The following is a 19,177-nucleotide window of genomic DNA, read 5'->3' as shown; positions in this document are numbered from 1 at the left end:
TTTATCATCTCAACCATTTTTAAGTGTATAGTTCAGTGGTATTAAGTACATTCATATTGTGGTGCAGCCATTATCCATCTCCAGAATTCTTCATTTTGCAAAACTGGAACTCTATACCCATTAAGCAGTAGCTTGTCAGTCCCTTTTGTCACCTATGCCTGGCAACCACAATTCTTTCTGTCTCCATGATTTTGACTACTCTAAGTACCTCATATAAGTGGAGTACTACAGGGGCACCTGGGTGGCTCAGTCGGTTAAGCATCCAACTTCAGCTCAGGTCATGATCTCACACTCCGTGAGTTCAAGCCCCTTGTCTGGCTCTGTGCTGACATCTCAGAGCCTGGATCCTGCTTCAGATTCTGTGTCTCCCTCTCTCTATACCCCTCCCTCGCTTGCACTCTCTCTCTCAAAAAAAACATTAAAAAATTTTTTACATAAGTGGAATACTACAGTATTTGTCTTTTTGCTACTGGTTTATTTCACTTAGCATAATGTGCTCAAGGTTCATCCATGTTGTAGTGTGTATCAGAATTTTCTTCCTTTTTAGGGCTGAATAATGCTCCATGGTATGCATATACCACATTGTGTTTATCCATTTATTTATGTGTGGATGGAAACTTGGGTTGCTTTCATGTTTTAGCTATTGGGAATAATGCAGATAGGAACATGGGTGTACAAATATCTCTTCAAGACCCTGCTTTCAGTTCTTTTGGATATATATACCCAGAAGCATAATTGCTGGATCATATGGTAATTCTATTGTTAACTTTTTGAGGAACTGCCATAGTGTTTTCCATAGCAGCTATGCCATTATACTTTCCAACCTAAAGTGCACAAAGATTTCAATTTCTCCACCTCCTCACCAACACTTGTTATTTTCTGTTTGGTGGATTTTTTGTTTTGTTTTTGTTTTTTTTAATAGTAGCTATCCTAATTGGTATGAAGTAGTATTTCATAGTTTTAATTTAGATTTTTCTTATATATATATCCATATGTTTTTGTTTTATATTTTGTTATTTTTGTTTTATATATTTGTTTTTGTTATATATATATTTGTTATATATATATTTGTTATATATATATTTGTTATATATATATTTGTTATATATATATTTATATATATTTGTTTATATTTTTGTTTTATATATTTGTTTTTGTTATATATATATTTGTTATTTTTGTTTTATATATTTGTTTTTGTTATATATATATTTGTTATATATATATATTTGTTATATATATATTTATATATATTTGTTTTTGTTATATATATGTATTTATATATATTTTTGTTTTATATATTTGTTTTTTTTTAATAGTAGCTATCCTAATTGGTATGAAGTAGTATTTCATAGTTTTTTTTGTTTTTTTTTTTTTTAATTTTTTTTTTTTCAACGTTTATTTATTTTTGGGACAGAGAGAGACAGAGCATGAACGGGGGAGGGGCAGAGAGAGAGGGAGACACAGAATCGGAAACAGGCTCCAGGCTCTGAGCCATCAGCCCAGAGCCTGACGCGGGGCTCGAACTCACGGACCGCGAGATCGTGACCTGGCTGAAGTCGGACGCTTAACCGACTGCGCCACCCAGGCGCCCCAGTATTTCATAGTTTTGATTTAGATTTTTCTTATATATATATCCATATGGATATATATCTTATATATATATATGGATATATATATATATCCATATGGATATAAGATACATATCCATATGGATATATATATCCATATATATATCCATATGGATATCCATATGGATATGTATATACATATACATATATACATGGATATATATATATACACACGTTTTTGTTTTTTTAGAGAGAGAGAGCGCGCGCATGAGTGTGAGAGGGGAGGTGCAGAGAGGGAGGAGAGAGAATTCCAAGCAGACTTCAGGCTAAGCATGGATCCTGATGCGGGGCTCAATCCCATAACCCTGGGTTCGTGACCTGAACCAAAATTGAGAGTTGGTCGCTCAACCAACTGAGCCACCTAAGTGCCCCTTGGATTTTTCTAGTTAGTGATGTTAAGCATTTTTGCATGTTGTTTTTGGTCACTTGTGTATTTTTGGAGAAATGTCTATTCAAGTCCTTTGTCCTTCTTTGAAAGGGATTGTTGTTGAGTTTTAGGAATTTTCTATATATTCTGGATACTGATTTCTCAGATACATGATTTGCAAATATTTTCTCCCATTCTGTAAGTTGCCTTTTTACTCTGTTTAGATAGTGTCTTTTGATGCACAAAATTTTTAAATTTTCATGAAATCTGTCTATTTTTTCTTCTTTGCTTGTGCCATTGATGTGTTAACCAAGTAATCACTGCCAGAAATGTAGTATTTAAAGCATGTAAAAAGCTACCAAGTGGGTTTTGGCTTAAGATTCTCAGAAGTGGCCTGAACTGCCACATAGCTATCATGGACCCTACTTTTCTACTCTTCACATCAGCTAGGATGTCATAAATCCATCTCCATTGAGCAGTGGGAACATGACATAACTGAATGGTGGCTCCTTTGTCCCCCAGCTGGCCTAAGGACACACAGAAATCAGAAGCAGTAGGCTATGCCTGTTTCTGTGGAAATGGCCTAGGAGTCTGGCTGGCCATTCCACCCTGGGACCAGGTTGACTCCCCTGGTAGTCTCTATAGCACCTGATTATTTAATATCCATGCTCTCAGTTGCTCCTCAGAAGTACCTTGTGGAATAGGCATGGAGGGAGTTTTTAAAGATGGACAGCTCTCCGAATATGGGAGTGGATACTGGGCAAAAGCCCAGGAAAATTACTTGTCTTTACTTACTGCCATCTCTGCAGAGGGGGTTTTCAGTGTGAGATGCTTTTTTTTTTCTTTAATGTCAGTTAAATTCTCACTAGACTATAGACTTCTTGAGGACAGGAACCAGACTTTGTCTGATTTATATTTAATTGCTCAATATTGCTCAGTATTTCATTGAGCATAGTTCTTGGCCATTCTCCAAATGTTTCCCAAACTGCTCTGACAATTAATGTCAGGTGGCTCGGACACAAATCTGATTTGTAGAAGTCAATCTTACATATTATTCAAAATGATGTCATTTTGGTTTTATTATTTTAAACCATAGTTGTTTTATCTTATATATGTTCTCCTGATGGTCCTCCTTGGGACCTCCCTTTGAACGGAGAAGTGAAATTATTGCTTTGTCAAGTATGAGCTGGATGTTTTGGGGTTTTTTTTTAATTTTTTTTTTTTAATTTTTTTAACGTTTGTTCATTTTTGAGAGAGAGAGTATGAGCGGGGAAGGGGCAGAGAGAGAAAGGGGGACACAGAAACTGAAGCAGGCTTCAGGCTCTGAGCTGTCAGCGCAGAGCCCGACGCGGGGCTCGAACTCACAAACTGTGAGATCATGACCTGAGCTGAAGTTGACGCTCAACCAATTGAGCCACCCAGGCGCCCCTGAGCTGGATGTTTTTAAGTTCTTAGAAAGTTTTCTCCTTGGGGCATCTGGGTGGCTCAGTCGGTTAAGTGTCTGACTCTTGACTTTGGCTCAGGTCATGATCTCATGTTTCTTGAGTTCGAGCCCCATGTCAGGCTCTGCACTAGCACGCAGATCCTGTTTGGGATTCTCCCTCCCTCTCTCTCTCTCTCTGTCTCTCTCTCTGCCCCTCCCCTGCTCACATTCTCTTTCTCTCTCTCTCCCTCTCCCTCCCTCAAAATAAATTTTATTAAAAAAAAAAGTTTTCTCATTAATTAGTTAAATCTTGTCATTCATTTTCTTTTTATTCTACTTTCAGAATATTTTAGCACTCTTTAGCTCAACCTCAGGTAAAATCTGAATTAATGAGATTTTATAGAATCTATATTAACAAGGATTTACTGACTGCATGAAAACAAAAGCAAAAGTCTCATTTTGAAAACTTTTCTGGGGGCACCTGGGTGGCTCAGTTGGTTAAGTGTATGACTTTGGCTCAGGTCATGATCCTTGCAGTTCATGAGTTCGAGCCCCACATCAAGCTCTCTGCTGTCAGTTCAGAGCACCCTTTGGATACTCTGTTCCTCTCTCTCTGCTCCTCCCCCACTTGAACTCTCTCCCTCTCAAATAAACAAACTTAAAAAAAAAAGATGAAAACTTTTTCTGATAACAAAGGAAGGGTAGATACAATTATTCCATTTGCATGTGAGGACTCTGGCTTAGTGAGTGGCAGAGCTGAGGATCAGACTAGGTCCTCTGGCTCCAGATTCTTCCTTTCACTGTGTTATCCTAGAAATCCACAGTCCTCAGTTAAGATCTGTCCAATCTGAAGATGTTTGCTTTAATACAATATTTTATGCAGTTATATTGGTTTGAATTGAAATTGGCAGATCCTCATCATTTATTCATATGCATTCATCAGACATTTACTTTGTGTCAGGAACTGTGCTTGTGGCTCTAGGAGGTGTCTGACTTAGAGTGAGAAATAGGAAATTCAGTGAATAATTCAACCTCTGTGTCAGTAGTTATCTCTAATAGAGGTGGGTACCAATTTGGGAAAACCCAAACCTTTTTCTGGTGCAAATTCCTGATTTTTTTTTTTTTTTTTTTTTTTTTTTTTTTGATTTCTTAAAGAGTTTGGGCAATATTGAACTTAAAAAAAAAAAAAAAGGTCTAAAACAGTTATGTTAACATTTCCAGTTCTGAAAAACACTGCTGAAGAATGTCTTTTTTTTTTTTTAATGTTTTTTATTTTTGAGAGAGAGTGTGAGCAGGGAGGTACAAAGAGAGAGAAAGAGAGAGAGAATCTGAAGTGGGCTCCATGCTGACAGCAGAGAGCATGATGCGGGCTCAAACTCATGAACCAAGAGATCATGACCTGAGCCCAAGTTGGACACTCAACCAACTGAGCCACCCAGAATATCTGGAGCCCCAAGAATATCTTGTTCTTTGAGGATACTGATTTCTACAACTTCAATTGGCTAAACTGAGTCATATTGAGCTGTATAGTTCTAAGTGCTCCTTGCCATCAGGTCCATCAACCCACACACATTTATGAGGTGTCCTTGAGGTGCCTGCCCCTGTGCTGAGTAAGGCACCTGGAAGCTGTGTCTGGGCTCAAGGAGACAGACATACAAACAGATCACTGAGGTACTGTTAAGCACTTTGGCTTGGGAGTTGGGAAGCTTTGCCTCTGACTGGCTCTGTGACCATGATTAAATGATTTAACTAATCTAAGTTTTAATCTAACATCCCAGGGGATGCTAACAATGGTATAGTGGTGTTTACCTCAAAGGCAGGGTATAAAGATTAAATGAGGTAATTCATGTAAATGGCACTGAGTGTTAGCTGATATTATTCATGGTGATAACATATATAACATGACTCCTAATTTTAATACTTTCATGGAAAATCGGATTTTGCCTGGATCAAACTAAGTGTGTCGCATTCTGGATTTTCTCATACACGGTTCTGATGTTTCACCTACTATACCTTCAAAGAATGATGATGATTCATAAAGGGAAGTTGTGACTTATTCATTCAGCAAATTAAACAAGTACCTGATTACATAGCTCTGTGGGGAATATAAAGAAGCAGTACACCTTCAGTGTACTCTGTCAGACCTTACAGGGAGGGGAAATTAACATTTCTTAAGCACTTAACTGTGTTGGCACTGTGCTAGTCCCTTATTGTTGCATCTCTTTAATCCTTATAAACTATCCTATGAGGAAGGTAATAGCTTCCCTTTTACATATATGAGTAAAACAAAGGCTCAGAGAGAAAATAACATGTAAAGTTACAGAGTAAGTGGCAGAGCTGAGATTTGAACCCAAAGCCATCAAATTCCTCTGCCACGTGTGTTTTTAAGGACAAAAGTCCTTAAAAAGTTAAAGAACATTTTAAGACAGTAAAGGATGACAAAAGGCAGCTCTTGGGTGACCCTTAAAAGCTTGTGCCAGGGATTGTCCAAATCTTGCTTCATCCTTTCTTAGGAAACCTGATAAGCTTTAAGAAAAAGCATTGAAGTTTAAAACAAAACAAAACAAAAAACCCTTTCTATTCAAAAATAGCAGAAGAAAATCTGAAGAAGTAGGAACAACTGACCCCAGAATCCCCATTTAGATATGAAGGGCACAAGGACTCCAAGGCCTTTCTTCCTGCCTCAGTCCCAACCCTTGTTGTCTTGCCACTCCTATATGTGCCCTGGGCTCCAGCCATTGAACTCAGCACAATAAATTGTCCACTTGTCCTATGTGCTGTGTGTTTCGTCCTCCCCACCATGCCCTGCCTGCCGTGACTCTGTACATATTTTTATCAGCACTCAGCGCTGTGCTAATAGTAAGCTAAGCGCTGTGCTGAAGGTAAGGTTGCCTTGTTGGTTTATTTGTCTGTGTCTCCCTAGATAAACCCTTTATCTCTGTATCCTGAATGCTTGACAAATAAGCTGTCTAATAAATCTTTGAAGGTAAGAGAGGGGTTGGTTGAACAGATAGGGAGGTTAAAGGGTGCCATAGAAAAGAACCAGTGCATCCCCAAGGAAAAGAGGCCAGTCTTTTCAACTTCCTCTGTCCTTTGAGACTTTAAAGGCCATTCATGCCCTTGGTCCTACCTAAACTCCATTTTAGACTCTAAAATGTTAGAGCCTGGTTTCTGTGTGTTCCAAGTTCCAATCAGCTTACTCAGATTTCTTCCCACTCCAAACTTCTGTGAGTGTGATATAGGCATTCTCAGAATGCATGTCTCGCCTCTGCCTACATGTGGTCCAACAGCATCCTAATGAGCAGCAGAGACAGGCTCAGGCAAGCTACAGTTCCTGGAAGAAAGCTTCTGTATGAACAAGCATGTGCCCACAGGAACAAGAACTCTGCTGGGTACCCACTTGGATCATGCCAATTATTTATCACCCAAATTTGTAATCTTCATAACTAGGATTAACATTCTTAGATGCCTTGGTACACCCTGGTCCAGGAACTCTTAGAGTTTTAAGGGGGTAGAGAAGGCATATTTTGAATACCTACAGTTCTCTAGAATGTGAGAATTCTTGAATACAAGAATGTTACGAAGAGATTTCTTCATGAGGTCGAGTTCCCCAGTGTTTCCTGCAGGGACATGCAACTTTTCCATTATCTCCCTTGCTCAGTTCCTGTGAGGTAGGCCAGGCCAGCTCTGGGAAGGTAATAGGAGTGAGGCTGGGTCAATCAATTTCAGCTACCAGGTTCTGCATTCCTAAGGGATCATCACGTATTGCAAATCTGCTTTAGTTCCACACCATATGGTGCCACTCTGGACATCTCAACTTTAGGAATGTTTTTTAAAACTAGGTATGAATTTGTTTCTTTAATGATCAGCTCTGTCTTGGATGGAGCACATGCTGGTCTGAGATCTCAGCAGACTTGTCCCCCAACCCAAAGATTTATCTGACCTTCATAGTGCCTGTGGATTGTAGCTGGGGTGGGTGTATATTCTGAAGGACAGGCCCTGTGATCACTGTCCCTCCCAAACTCTGTGCTGTTCCATATTGCTTTGTGCTTTTGGTAGAGTTCTTCCCCTTTAGAGAGCTGGGTTTCCAAACTCTTCATCAAAGAATCACCTGGAGTGGAAAGTAGGGACCCTTATTTGAAAATAAGATTCTTATTTGAAAAACAGATTCTTGGGGCGCCTGGGTGGCGCAGTCGGTTGGGCGTCCGACTTCAGCCAGGTCACGATCTCGCGGTCCGGGAGTTCGAGCCCCGCGTCAGGCTCTGGGCTGATGGCTCAGAGCCTGGAGCCTGTTTCCGATTCTGTGTCTCCCTCTCTCTCTCTGCCCCTCCCCCGTTCATGCTCTGTCTCTCTCTGTCCCAAAAATAAATAAACGTTGAAAAAAAAAAAAATTAAAAAAAAAAAAAGAAAAACAGATTCTTGGGCACTATCCAGATCCAAATCCTACTTAAATCACTGAGGAGGTCTAGGAACCAGATTTCTGGGAGGGTGCCTTGTTTAGGAAAAACAGGCAAGTTTGATGGAGCCCCTTATTAAGAATTCTTATAGGGGCGCCTGGGTGGCGCAGTCGGTTAAGCATCCGCCTTCAGCCAGGTCACGATCTCGCGGTCCGTGAGTTCGAGCCCCGCGTCAGGCTCTGGGCTGATGGCTCAGAGCCTGGAGCCTGTTTCCGATTCTGTGTCTCCCTCTCTCTGCCCCTCCCCCCTTCATGCTCTGTCTCTCTCTGTCCCAAAAATAATAAATAAACGTTGAAGATATATTTCATAAAAAAAAAAAAAAAAAAGAATTCTTATAATTATCCACGTGTCTTCGTTAGCTCCTATTCTAGATTCCAGAGCCTCAACTTGGCCTTGCTCTTCTTTGTGACCCCCCCCTCCACACACACAGTTGGTAGCCCCAAGTATCAAATGTAGTTGGTATTGGAGATCTGTGGATTGAACGCATAAATGCATGAGTGATGAGTTTGCTTCACACTCCAAAGAACAGTTGCAGCATTGCACAATGAATTTGAGCGAAACAAAGACCAGGTATTTAATTTTGTAAAGCTGCATATTAAAGGGTGGCATGTCAGAATGAAAAGAGCACTGATTTGTGTTGGAAAGTCTGAATTTGGCACTGTGTGATGGCCTGGCCTTGTGCAAGTCCTCTAACCTCCCTGGCCTGATGACCTCATCTGTGAAATGGAGTGTAAAATAGTAAAAGCTATTACCTCAGCAGAGTGGTAATAGATGTGAATATGTTTGAAAAGCTGATTCAGATCAGGAGTGAAGAATGGTCAAAGTAGGGACAGGGGCACAGAACCAGCCACAACAAGGTTGCTATGTAGTCAGGTTGAAGTTCTTGGTTCCTATAGGGACCAGGAGAAAGTTTGAGTAAGATGGCAGCTCAGGCATGCTAAGGGCCTGCCTTCCTTTTACTCTGTCCATTTCCTGAGCCAACCAGGACCCTCTGTCCTCTGAGCCACTGTCCCATTCCTGGGCCCATGAAGCTGTGGCCACATTCTGTTGTTCTGCAGGTGTTTAGTGGACAGTTCCCAGGGAAGGCTGCTCATCTCTGCCATGTCGCCTTGGTATGGTGAGGTTCCTGTACATGAGGGTAGAAAGGAGGTGTGGAGAGGTCTCTGGGGATAGGTGTGTGACTCTGGGGCCCAGGATGTATTTATTGCAAAGAGAGGTTTATGAGCAGCTGGCCTGGGAGTTGACCAAAACCAATCACACATGCCTGCACCCACTCACTCAGCAAATATTTGAGTGCCTACTAGGAGGAGGCTTTAGAGCCTGAGTAGCGACCATGTGGTCAGTCTACTAAGAATTAACATGAGAGTGATGTAGTCTGCTTGGAGTTGGAATGTGCAGCCCTATCCCAATGCCTGACCTGCTGCAGGCCTGCCACTGCCTACACACTGAGCTGTCTGTCCTGTTAACTGTCTCCTGACCATTCCCACTCCAACACCTACCTTGGTCCTGACTGTCCCCTCAAGCCTTATATCCCTAAGGAATAGGAGCCATGCAGAGCCTTGTTGGGTTCAGGGAGCAGAGACGTAATGGACCAGGGTAAGAGGTGTCTATATACATCTCCCCAGTAGCAACAGCCTACCTTGCTGGGCCCTCTGGGTCACTGTGTTATCTCATAGGGTCACCTTCACAGCCCTTTGTAGGAGGCATGACACCCTCACTTTTCAGTGAAAACAGAGATTGTAGCCTTCAAGGTATCTACCCAGAGTGGTGTAGTCAGGACTTGAACTCAGAACTTTTCAGGATTGGAGGAAACTGGAAGATTGGAAAGTGTTCTTTTTTTTTTTTAATGTACTGTTGGTCTTTTGTCTCATTTCAAAATTAATACATGTAAAAATGTCAGTTTTGTAAATGTGGGGGACTTAGAAAGTATAAATCACTACCTCTAAGCTCCCACCAATGCAGATAGTCACTATTAACAGTTTGGTATGTTTTTCCACACTTTAAAAGACATTTTATAATAATATCATTATTGTAACAAATGTAATATTACACATACATTTTACAATTTCTTTAAAAAAAATTTTTTTTAATGTTTATTTTTGAAGCGGGGGGAGAGGCAGAGAGAGAGAGAGGGAGACACAATCTGAAGCAGGCTGCAGGCTCCAGGCTCTGAGCTATCAGCACAGAGCCCAACATGGGGCTTGAACCCATGAACCGTGGTCAGACATTTAACCAACTGACCCACCCAGGCAACCCCAGTTTTTTAAATGTTACTATAAAGGTAATACCTGTTTATCATAAAACATTAAATCAGAATAAGAATATGAAACTCGAAAGTTCCCCAGCCCCTGATCTGAGAAATAATTGTCAATAGTTTAGTTTGTGCCTTTTAGGCATTTTCTTTGCATATATTTGTGTGTATGTGTGTGTGTATTCATTTATGTATTTTGTTTTTACCCAAATAAGTTCAGGCACATACTCTTCTGCAATCTAACATGTTTCTAAAAATACCTTTTATTATGGAAGTTTATAAGGACACAAAAATAAGCTATGGAATAAATCGCCATTCATCATCCAGCTCCAACAACCATCACCTTCCCTGTTCATCTTTTCTCTCCATTTTCACTTCTCCTCCTGGAGTATTTTAAAGCCAATCCCAAATATCATTCCATCATAAATACTTAAGTGTGGATTTCTAGCAGATGAATATTTTCTAAATTATGCAATACCATTGTCATACTCAATAAAATTAATAATAATTCCTTAATACCACTAATATCCAGCCTAAATCTAATTTTCGACAGTCATCTCACAAATGTCTTTTTACAGTTGGTTTGTTTGAACCTGGTTCCAGTGAGATCCACACAGTTCCAGTGGCAGATATGTCTCAAGTTTCAATCTAGAATTCCACGCCCCACTTATGCTATTTATTTTTTGGAGAACTTGGATTATTTGTCCTATGCAAGGTCCCACATTCTGGATTTGCTGATTGCATCCTCCTGGAGTTGTTAAACACATGCATCTATGCCCCATATTTTCTGTAAGTGGGTAATTTATTTTAGAGATATGATTAGAGTCTATGTATTAAGAGTGCTTCGTTGTTGGTGATATGTACTTCCTATTGCATCACAGCAGGAGACTATCATTAAGATTGATCAGTGAACCTGACTTTATGATTGTCTTTCTACTTCTGTATACACAGTTCTTAATTTTAAAAGGTAAATATATTTTAAAGAAACTCACACCTGTCAGGTACTTGAGCTGGAACGACATGTGAAGGCCACAACATGGCCCTCAGAAGCACGCTCCATCCTAAGAAGGAGAGAACACTTGTATATGGAGAGAAAGAAGCACTGGGTCAGGGGGAAGGTCTTGGAGCTGAGGCCAGTGAGGCACTGGTGCTGCCAGCAGCCAGCTGCCCTTCTGGGACATTATGTAAAATGATGTAACTATGTGAAAAAGTGGTGGTGAGCTGGTTTCCTCTCCCTGCTCAAGTCACTGAGCTCCTGTCATGAGGAGGGTGCTTGTGAGTCCAGAGTTCTAAGTTGGTGGTGTGTAGGAAGGCTTCTTGGTCTGAGAAGACTGGCTTTTTGGTCTTTACATCTCTTTGAACTTTGGAAGCTGGAATCAAAACAGTCTTCTGGTACTCCAGTGGTGAGTCCCAGACTTGTGGTGGGGCTGCCTGCTTTGGAGAGAGTGGATGAGATGACCTGGGATGGCAGTCTTAGAGCTGGAAGGAAACAACTAGGAGACAGTGTAGTCCAGTGCCTCAGTTTACAGATGAAAAAACTGGCCACAGAGGAGAAGGGAGGTTCCCAAAACACCTAGCAAGCTGGAGGCTCAACTGAAGTCAGCATCCAAGCTGCTGGTTTTCTGGCTATGATTACCAGCCAGCATCTCCTACTTAGAATTTCTAGGGTGGTGAGGGTGGCTGGACCAGGCTCTTGACAGATTCTTAATCTATACCCAGAATTTCTGGGTATGGTTGGTGTTGGTTTTGCCCTTCTTTGTGTTCAGCTTCTGGCAGTTTCTTTTATTTGGAGGCAGTGTTGAACAATAGTGTCTTTCTCCTAGCATTTGTTGGCCAGCTTGATCTATGGTGGTACAATGGTTTGAATACAGACTGGGTGTCATGAGTCCCGGTCTTAGCTCCATATTCATCAGTTAGAGGACAGGTCTTGGGGTGCAGTTTCCTAAAGAGATTGGACCAGATCAAGTTTGCCCAACACATTGTATGTGCCAGATGATCTCAGTATGCGGATAAACAGCTTTTCTATCATTATGTTGTAGTTATCTTTCACTTATGGTAACTAATACTGGTTTTCCATGTACAGCAGTGACATAAATCTCTTCTTTAAATGTATTGAGTCTAGGGGCGCCTGGGTGGCTCAGTCAGTTGAGCGTCCTACTTCGCCCCAGGTCATGATCTCGCGGTCCATGGGTTCGAGCCCCGCATCGGGCTCTGTGCTGACAGCTTGGAGCCCGGAGCCTGTTTCAGATTCTGTGTCTCCCTCTCTCTCTGACCCTCCCGTTCATGCTCTGTCTCTCTCTGTCTCAAAAATAAATAAACATTAAAAAAATTTTTTTAATGTGTTGAGTCTAAAGAGTTGATAGATTTAGACCAAATAAAGTAGATAGTATTTTTAAAAAATTCTTTTTAAACGTTTATTTGGACAGAGAGAGACAGCATGAGCATGGGAGGGGCAGAGAAAGGAAGAGACACAGAATCTGAAGCAGGCTCCAGGCTCTGAGCTGTCAGCACAGAGCCCAACACAGGGCTCGAACCCACAAACCACGAGATCATGACCTGAGCCCAAGTTGGACGCTTAAACGACTGAGCCACCCCAAAGTAGATAGTATTTTAACCCGATAGAAGGCAGAATGCAAAAGATTTTCAAAGACATTGGGCTGAATGGCCTTTCTGGTTCTTCTTAGCTTCCTAACCTTTCACAGTTACACTTATATTCTGGCATATACCAGTCACAACTTTTCTGGCCTAACCCGATTCACCCGCCAATATAGTTGCAGTCTAAAGTTAAAGGACAGCCTGTGCACATTCAGTTTTATCGAGCACGTATTTGTTACCTGGATTGGTTATCCTGGGAGAATGTAGGGTCATGTGGGAAAGGTTGTCAGTTCCTTTGGAGAACCATCTGGAAGGAGGATGCTGTGTATTTGTGCAGTGTATTTGTGTGGTACATTCTAGTCCATGTTCATGAAAGTATCTGAGTCATTGTTCTCTGGGTGGTGCCCCATGAGTGTCATCCTCTGTAGCCTCTGCGAAGTCTGTTTAGGGGTCCAGTCATAATCTGAACTTCAGAACTGAGAAACAGTGGAGGTATTGCTATGGAATCTAGGGAGAGTGGGCTGTAGAAATGGGCAATCAAGGACTCTCTGTCTTTCAGGATTTTCCTGGGGAGAATCTTCACTCCGTTTCTGACAGCCAAGGATGGCAAGCAAGGGGCCCTCAGCCTCTGCATCCCCTGAGAACTCCAGTGCAGGGGGGCCCAGTGGTAGCAGCAATGGTGCTGGTGAGAGTGGAGGGCAGGACAGCACCTTCGAGTGCAACATCTGCCTGGACACAGCCAAGGACGCCGTCATCAGCCTGTGTGGCCACCTCTTCTGGTCAGTATCCCTGTCACCACCCCAGAAGACACACTGCTAAGTTTTGAAAGCCTGTGGCCCTGGGCAGCTTTGGAACAAGGGTTTCCCACCCACTTTGGATCTCCTGATACAATCAGGCCCAAGAAGCAGGAGGCCTGGGTTCTTATGCCAGTTCTGTTGCTGATGAGCTGAGTGGCCTTGAGCAAATCATGTCCCAACTCTGGATTCTGTACCCCCACCTCTGAAATGAAAACACTCACCAGTTAGTGAGCAGTTACTATGTGCCACTTGCTGTGCTGAGCAAAGAAGCAGTATGTATAGTGGTTATGAGCAAGGACAGTAGAACCAGACTTCCTTGTTCTGAATCCTGACTCTGCTACTTTCCTACTGGATGACCTTGGGCAAGATGCTTACACACACTCTGTCTCATTTTACAGGGTTGTTTGTAAGCATCAAATGACTCTAAATACATAAAAAGCTTAGAACATGAGGCACACAGTAAATACTATGTATTAGTGTTGATCCTAATAGATGATCCTAATAATTGTTGCTATATTTTACATACATCAAAATGAAGTGGCAGGGTTAGTTTCATTCTGGCCTCCATCGTTATAGAAGCCCCTCCTGGCCCTGAGATTCTGGGTAAATATTGAGATTTTATTCTTCTCTCTTGATTTTGAACTTGACCTGGAAGAGTGAATTGGAGTAACTGGAGGGGTAAGAATGACAGATAAGGCAAAGAATATGTGCCCTCCAATGCAGGCATTTTCTAGGGATGGACATATGCACTCTTAGATATGAGACCTTGAGACCCCGAGGCTGCTGTATACCTCAAATAGCACCCTGGATGGGAGGCTGGGAAGTGTTAGGAAACAAGAGTGGTTAAGGGAGGGTTGGGCCAGATTATCAAACCCAGATTTGATTGAGGACATAAAGCTGTGGGATATTTTTGAGCAGGGAAGTGGTGTGAAGAAAGGGACATTTAAGCAGTATTTAAGGGAGTTTAAGTTGGCAGCAGTGACAAAGGTAAATTTATTGGTGAATAAATAGAATGGGGCAGATTTTGTTCTGGTAGCTCTTGCCCTAATCATCAAGTTTTATGCAGAAACTATTGTCTCCTAGAAATTGGGAGATTCTCTGGGGAATCGTATAACCAGGACTTGAAATGAGTGTCATAATTAAGAACTAAATGAAGGTACCATTGGAAAGAACACAGACTCTAAAATGAAACAGATGCTTCCAATTAGAGTGGTTTGTCCCTGAGCAAATCTACCAGCCTCTCTGTACTTCAGTTTTCTCATCTGTGCAATGAAGAGATAATTATACTTTGTCATAGGTTAATATGACCCTCCAGTAATATTAATAAATGAAAAGCTTGTCAGCCACAGCCTGGCACACAATAGTTGCTTAATAAATGGAAGTGATCACCATCTTTGTTATAATTCTGAACTTTCCCCTAAAGGAAAGTTACTTTCACTTCTCCCCCACAGCCTTTGAGGGAAGTTGCTAGGGGAGATCTGCCATGATTTGAGGTGCCTTAGGCTCAGTTTGGAATGGTACTGCAAGGTTAATGTGGGAGTCAGATGTCAGATGTGTCTGTTATATCCAGTGAGATTGCATATCTGGATTGTGAGGCTAAACTGGCTCAGGAACTGGGAAAGGAATTATCCTCTGAGTCCAAATTTTACTCGGCTAGAGGAGTCATGTTTTATGAGGGACAGAAACCATGTCCACGTTTTCCACTCTCCTGGCTCATAGGTGTGCAGTGGATATTTGTTAGTTGGATGAATGAATCAAGAGAGAAAAAGTGAAAAATCTGGAGTTAGAGTAACTTTTCCTTCAATTCTGTAAATGTCTTGTTTTGCACCTAGTGCTGGGTGATAGAATAGTCAGGAGGCTTACTTTTTAGTCCTGGTGCCGTAGGTAAGTCATTTCATGTTTCTGAGTTTGGTTTCCTCGTTTAAAAAATGAGAGACTGGGCAGCAATTCATTGTAGTGCAGCTCATATAAGCTGAAGGTAGCCCTTTCTGCCAAGCAGCATCCCCATGCTTTTTATTACTTAAAGATGTTTTTATAGTAGATTTGAATTTATAAGCTACCTCCTGCCAGCAGAGCACTCAGGGTTGAGGACAGCCTGAGGATTTTGTTAAACCAGATTGAGAGTCACACATTGTGAGACTTAGGTATGCATGTATATATGAGAATGCCTCCATGAATTTTTTTCTGTACAAAGGGTCTTTAGCTTTTATTGGATTCCTTCAGGTGCCACAACCTCTCAAAGGTTGACTTGTAGAGAAGCTGAGTCTGGGATGGTCTGGGACCTGGAGGTCCTTCACAAGTAGGATCCCAAGGGTAGAGACTGGGGTCTTGTCTGTATTGCCTCATTTTTCCTGTGATTTTAGCCCAATCTTTTCTAATTTCTGATACTAGTGATTCCCCACAGACACTCGGTGGGATTGCAGTACTCCACAGTTCCACCTTGTGTCCCAGTTTTAAACTCCTCCCACCCTCAGTGTCTCTGCTAATGAAAACATTTTTCTCTCTTTACCCCCATTCTCTTTCTCCTTGATGACTGGTGCCCTGGGGACTCTGGCAGTTGGCCATGTTTACATCAGGTAAGATGCATTTCATTTTACTTTGTCTTTCATCAGCTATGGTTGCACAAGACACCCCTAGTCTCAGGAGACTACCGTCAGAAGGTGCAATCTCCCCTGTTTGTGGGTTCATTTGCTTGCTTTACCCCCAACCCTCTTTATACATCTGCCTACTGATGAGCACTTGGTGAAACAGGGGTCAGTGGAGTACCTGGGATGGTCCTGACTGTACTGATGGCCTTTGTGGCCTTGGCAGGCCACCACCTCTCTGGTTCACAATTTTCCATCTGTAGATTGGGTTGGATTTGATAGTATGTTAGGTGTTTATTTTTGAGATTTGGCCTCTACAAAAAGTATTTCCTACATATCAACTATGAAAATGTTAGAAAGAGGGAAATTTTTTTGGTCTCAACAGAGAGCTTTTGTGAGAGGGGAGAAAATCTGTTTTCCTAGCTTCAGATGATTATGAAAACCAGTTAGTAAGTATTCACCAAGACCCAGCCACATGTTGGTGAGGCAGAGCAGGGCCTGGCATTTACAACTGGCTGTGGATGATTACTGTGCGCTGACTGTCCCCATGGTTGTTGGCAGAACCCTATAGTAGTAGGTGGCTTGGGAACATTGGGGGAGGACAGAAGTTCCAGACCTCTAGAGCCTCAGAATTCAGGTAGGAGGAAGGAGCGGGGGAAACAAGAGAGGGATTCCCACTATGTTCGGAGCTGTGCATTCTGACTCCAGTGGAACCTGGTAGAACATGTCTTCTGTAAATTTATAAAGAGCACATAACACATAACTTTTGAAGCTTTCAACAGTAAGATAAAGGAAGTGGGATATAAAATCACTAAATGCTTTCTCCTTGGCCCCAAAATCTTAGATTCACATTTATATAATAAACTTTATATCATTGGATCTAAAGATACAATTTATGTTCTAAGTTAAATTCTGAGAAAATATATATGTATTAAATTATTTAATGTCTGCGAAGACACTACAGATAATATGTTCTTATCATTTTTATTTGTTTTAGAGAAGGTTAAGCAAAATGCTTTATAACTAGTGAAAGAGCCTGGGAAACCCAAAATAGAATTCTAGTGTTTTTAGTATTGAAAGAAGTAGTTGAGTACAAAAATCAATGAAAGTACATTAAAAAACAACAAATTTAGATAATAAGCAAAGTCTGTCTTTTAGCACATAGTAAATCACCAGAAAATGGCCAAGTTATGTTCAGATGTTGATGCCTGGGATACAAAGTTGTTGAGGAAATGCTGTAAAAATGAGAAATCACAGAGAGAAAAATTTATTTTTTACAGTTGGTCTACTGAGGAATGCAGAGATTTTAAAGCTCGTTATACCAGCTGGGTCAGTCAGACTCCTTGACACAGCTCCAGACTTGCAGTTCCTTCCTGCTATATTGCTGGGAGCCACTAGAGATCATGATGCATGAGGAAGCCTGTTTAATTTATGATGGTGTTTAAAAGCAATTTTGGGGGCGCCTGGGTGGCGCAGTCGGTTAAGCGTCCGACTTCAGCCAGGTCACGATCTCGCGGTCCGTGAGTTCGAGCCCCGCGTCGGGCTCTGGGCTGATGGCTCGGAGCCTGGAGCCTGTTTCCGATTCTGTGTCTCCCTCTCTCTCTGCCCCTCCCCCGTTCATGCTCTGTCTCTCTCTGTCCCAAAAATAAATAAACGTTGAAAAAAAAAAATTTTTTTAAAAATAAAAGCAATTTTGATTTCACCACTGGTAGATATTTATTGAGTGCCAGGAGTAGGAATCAGGAGTTGGGCTCCTTGAAGTGTTCCCTGCTGGTGCTGGTGTTTCCAGTTTGAGGCCTCTGGTCCATATTGTTCTGACCCTGACTGCTCTGAGGTGGGCTTCTTGCGCCATTCATGCATTTTTTCTTTCCTGATTGCAGTGGTTGGAGACCAGACCTAACAGACAGGTGTGTCCAGTTTGCAAAGCTGGCATCAGCCGAGATAAGGTCATCCCCCTCTATGGCAGGGGCAGCACTGGGCAGCAGGACCCCAGGTGAGGCCTCTTACACCCACTCCTTACTTTGGACAGGAATTCTCTTCCATTCAGCACCTTCTCACCCCACCCTTTATTAAGTACTTACCCTCAGTTTTGAGGCACTTAGGATCCAAATGGCAGCCTGTCAGGAAGGGAGGAAGCCCAAGTTGCCACTCACTGGACTGTAATACACTGAGCATCTGCCAGTGGGCAGGCAGTGTGCTAGGCAGCACACAAGGTATTACAATTGTAAGTGTGCAGAGTGCTGTGAAATAGCAGCTTTGGAAGCAGGGTGTCCAGCAGGAGAGTTTGCAAGGAGGGGGTTGCTGCAATAGTGATACATAAAGTATAGAGGGAGGAGGAGACAGGAGGTCTGGAAAGCTTTGCAGAGTTTGAAGTATGTGTGGATCTTCCCACAAACACAAGTTCTGAGAGCTGGTCTCAGTCTGGTGCATGCATACACACACATGTATGCACTCACACACCCTGAAGCTCCCCAGCGGTATCTCTTACCTTCTCTTAACCCACCTCACCCCAGCATACCCTGTACCTAGACATACTGGACCTCTCTTAAAGGAACTTACCCTTTCACATTCATGAGCCTTTGTATTTGTTTTCCCTTTGCCTCTTCTGCCCTCCCTGGGCCTGCTCAACACCCTCCTCCTCAAGTAATTTCTATCTGTCTTTAATGAGCAGGCCTGAAGTTACCCCCTCCTTGAAGTGACCCTTCTTCCCCACATTAGTTGCTCTCATCCATGCTTCCACCCTAGGTAGTTGATACCTCTATTCAAGAAGTCCCTTCTCATGCTGTATTGTGATCGGTGTACCCCCATTTAAACCATAAGCACCTTAAGAGTAGGGTTTGTCACAGGCTTAGTATTGGTCATATCCTGCCTAGTGCCTAATGGGTAGCAAACCCTTAGTCTAGTGTTTTGGGGATGAATGATGGTAGGGACTAAACCCAGAAGCAAAAAGCATAGTGTAGAGTACTTACCAAGGAATAATGGGAGGTAAAGCTGAAGTTAACAGGGCTAGATCAGAGAGACCCTGAATCTCAGCTCTGTTTCGGTTTGGATTTGGGATTTTTAGTATCCAT

The 19,177-nt window shown here is 42.0% G+C and overlaps 1 protein-coding gene across 1 annotated transcript in view; it reads left to right on the top strand.

Moving 5' to 3' along the window:
* RNF185 (ring finger protein 185) overlaps positions 1–19,177 on the top strand; it is a 38,055-nt gene that overhangs the window by 10,893 nt on the left and 7,985 nt on the right. The window contains exons 2-4 of the mRNA XM_045458284.1: positions 13,284–13,503; positions 16,079–16,097; positions 17,987–18,099. Of these exons, the coding sequence (XP_045314240.1) occupies positions 13,328–13,503; positions 16,079–16,097; positions 17,987–18,099 (308 nt within the window). The 5' untranslated portion in view covers positions 13,284–13,327. The remainder of the gene's footprint in view (positions 1–13,283; positions 13,504–16,078; positions 16,098–17,986; positions 18,100–19,177) is intronic.

The sequence above is a fragment of the Leopardus geoffroyi genome, chromosome D3, assembly GCF_018350155.1.
Source record: "Leopardus geoffroyi isolate Oge1 chromosome D3, O.geoffroyi_Oge1_pat1.0, whole genome shotgun sequence".
Lineage (NCBI taxonomy): Eukaryota > Metazoa > Chordata > Mammalia > Carnivora > Felidae > Leopardus > Leopardus geoffroyi.
The sequence above is the reverse complement of the archived record's forward strand: the minus strand, read 5'-3'. Positions and strand labels throughout refer to the sequence as shown.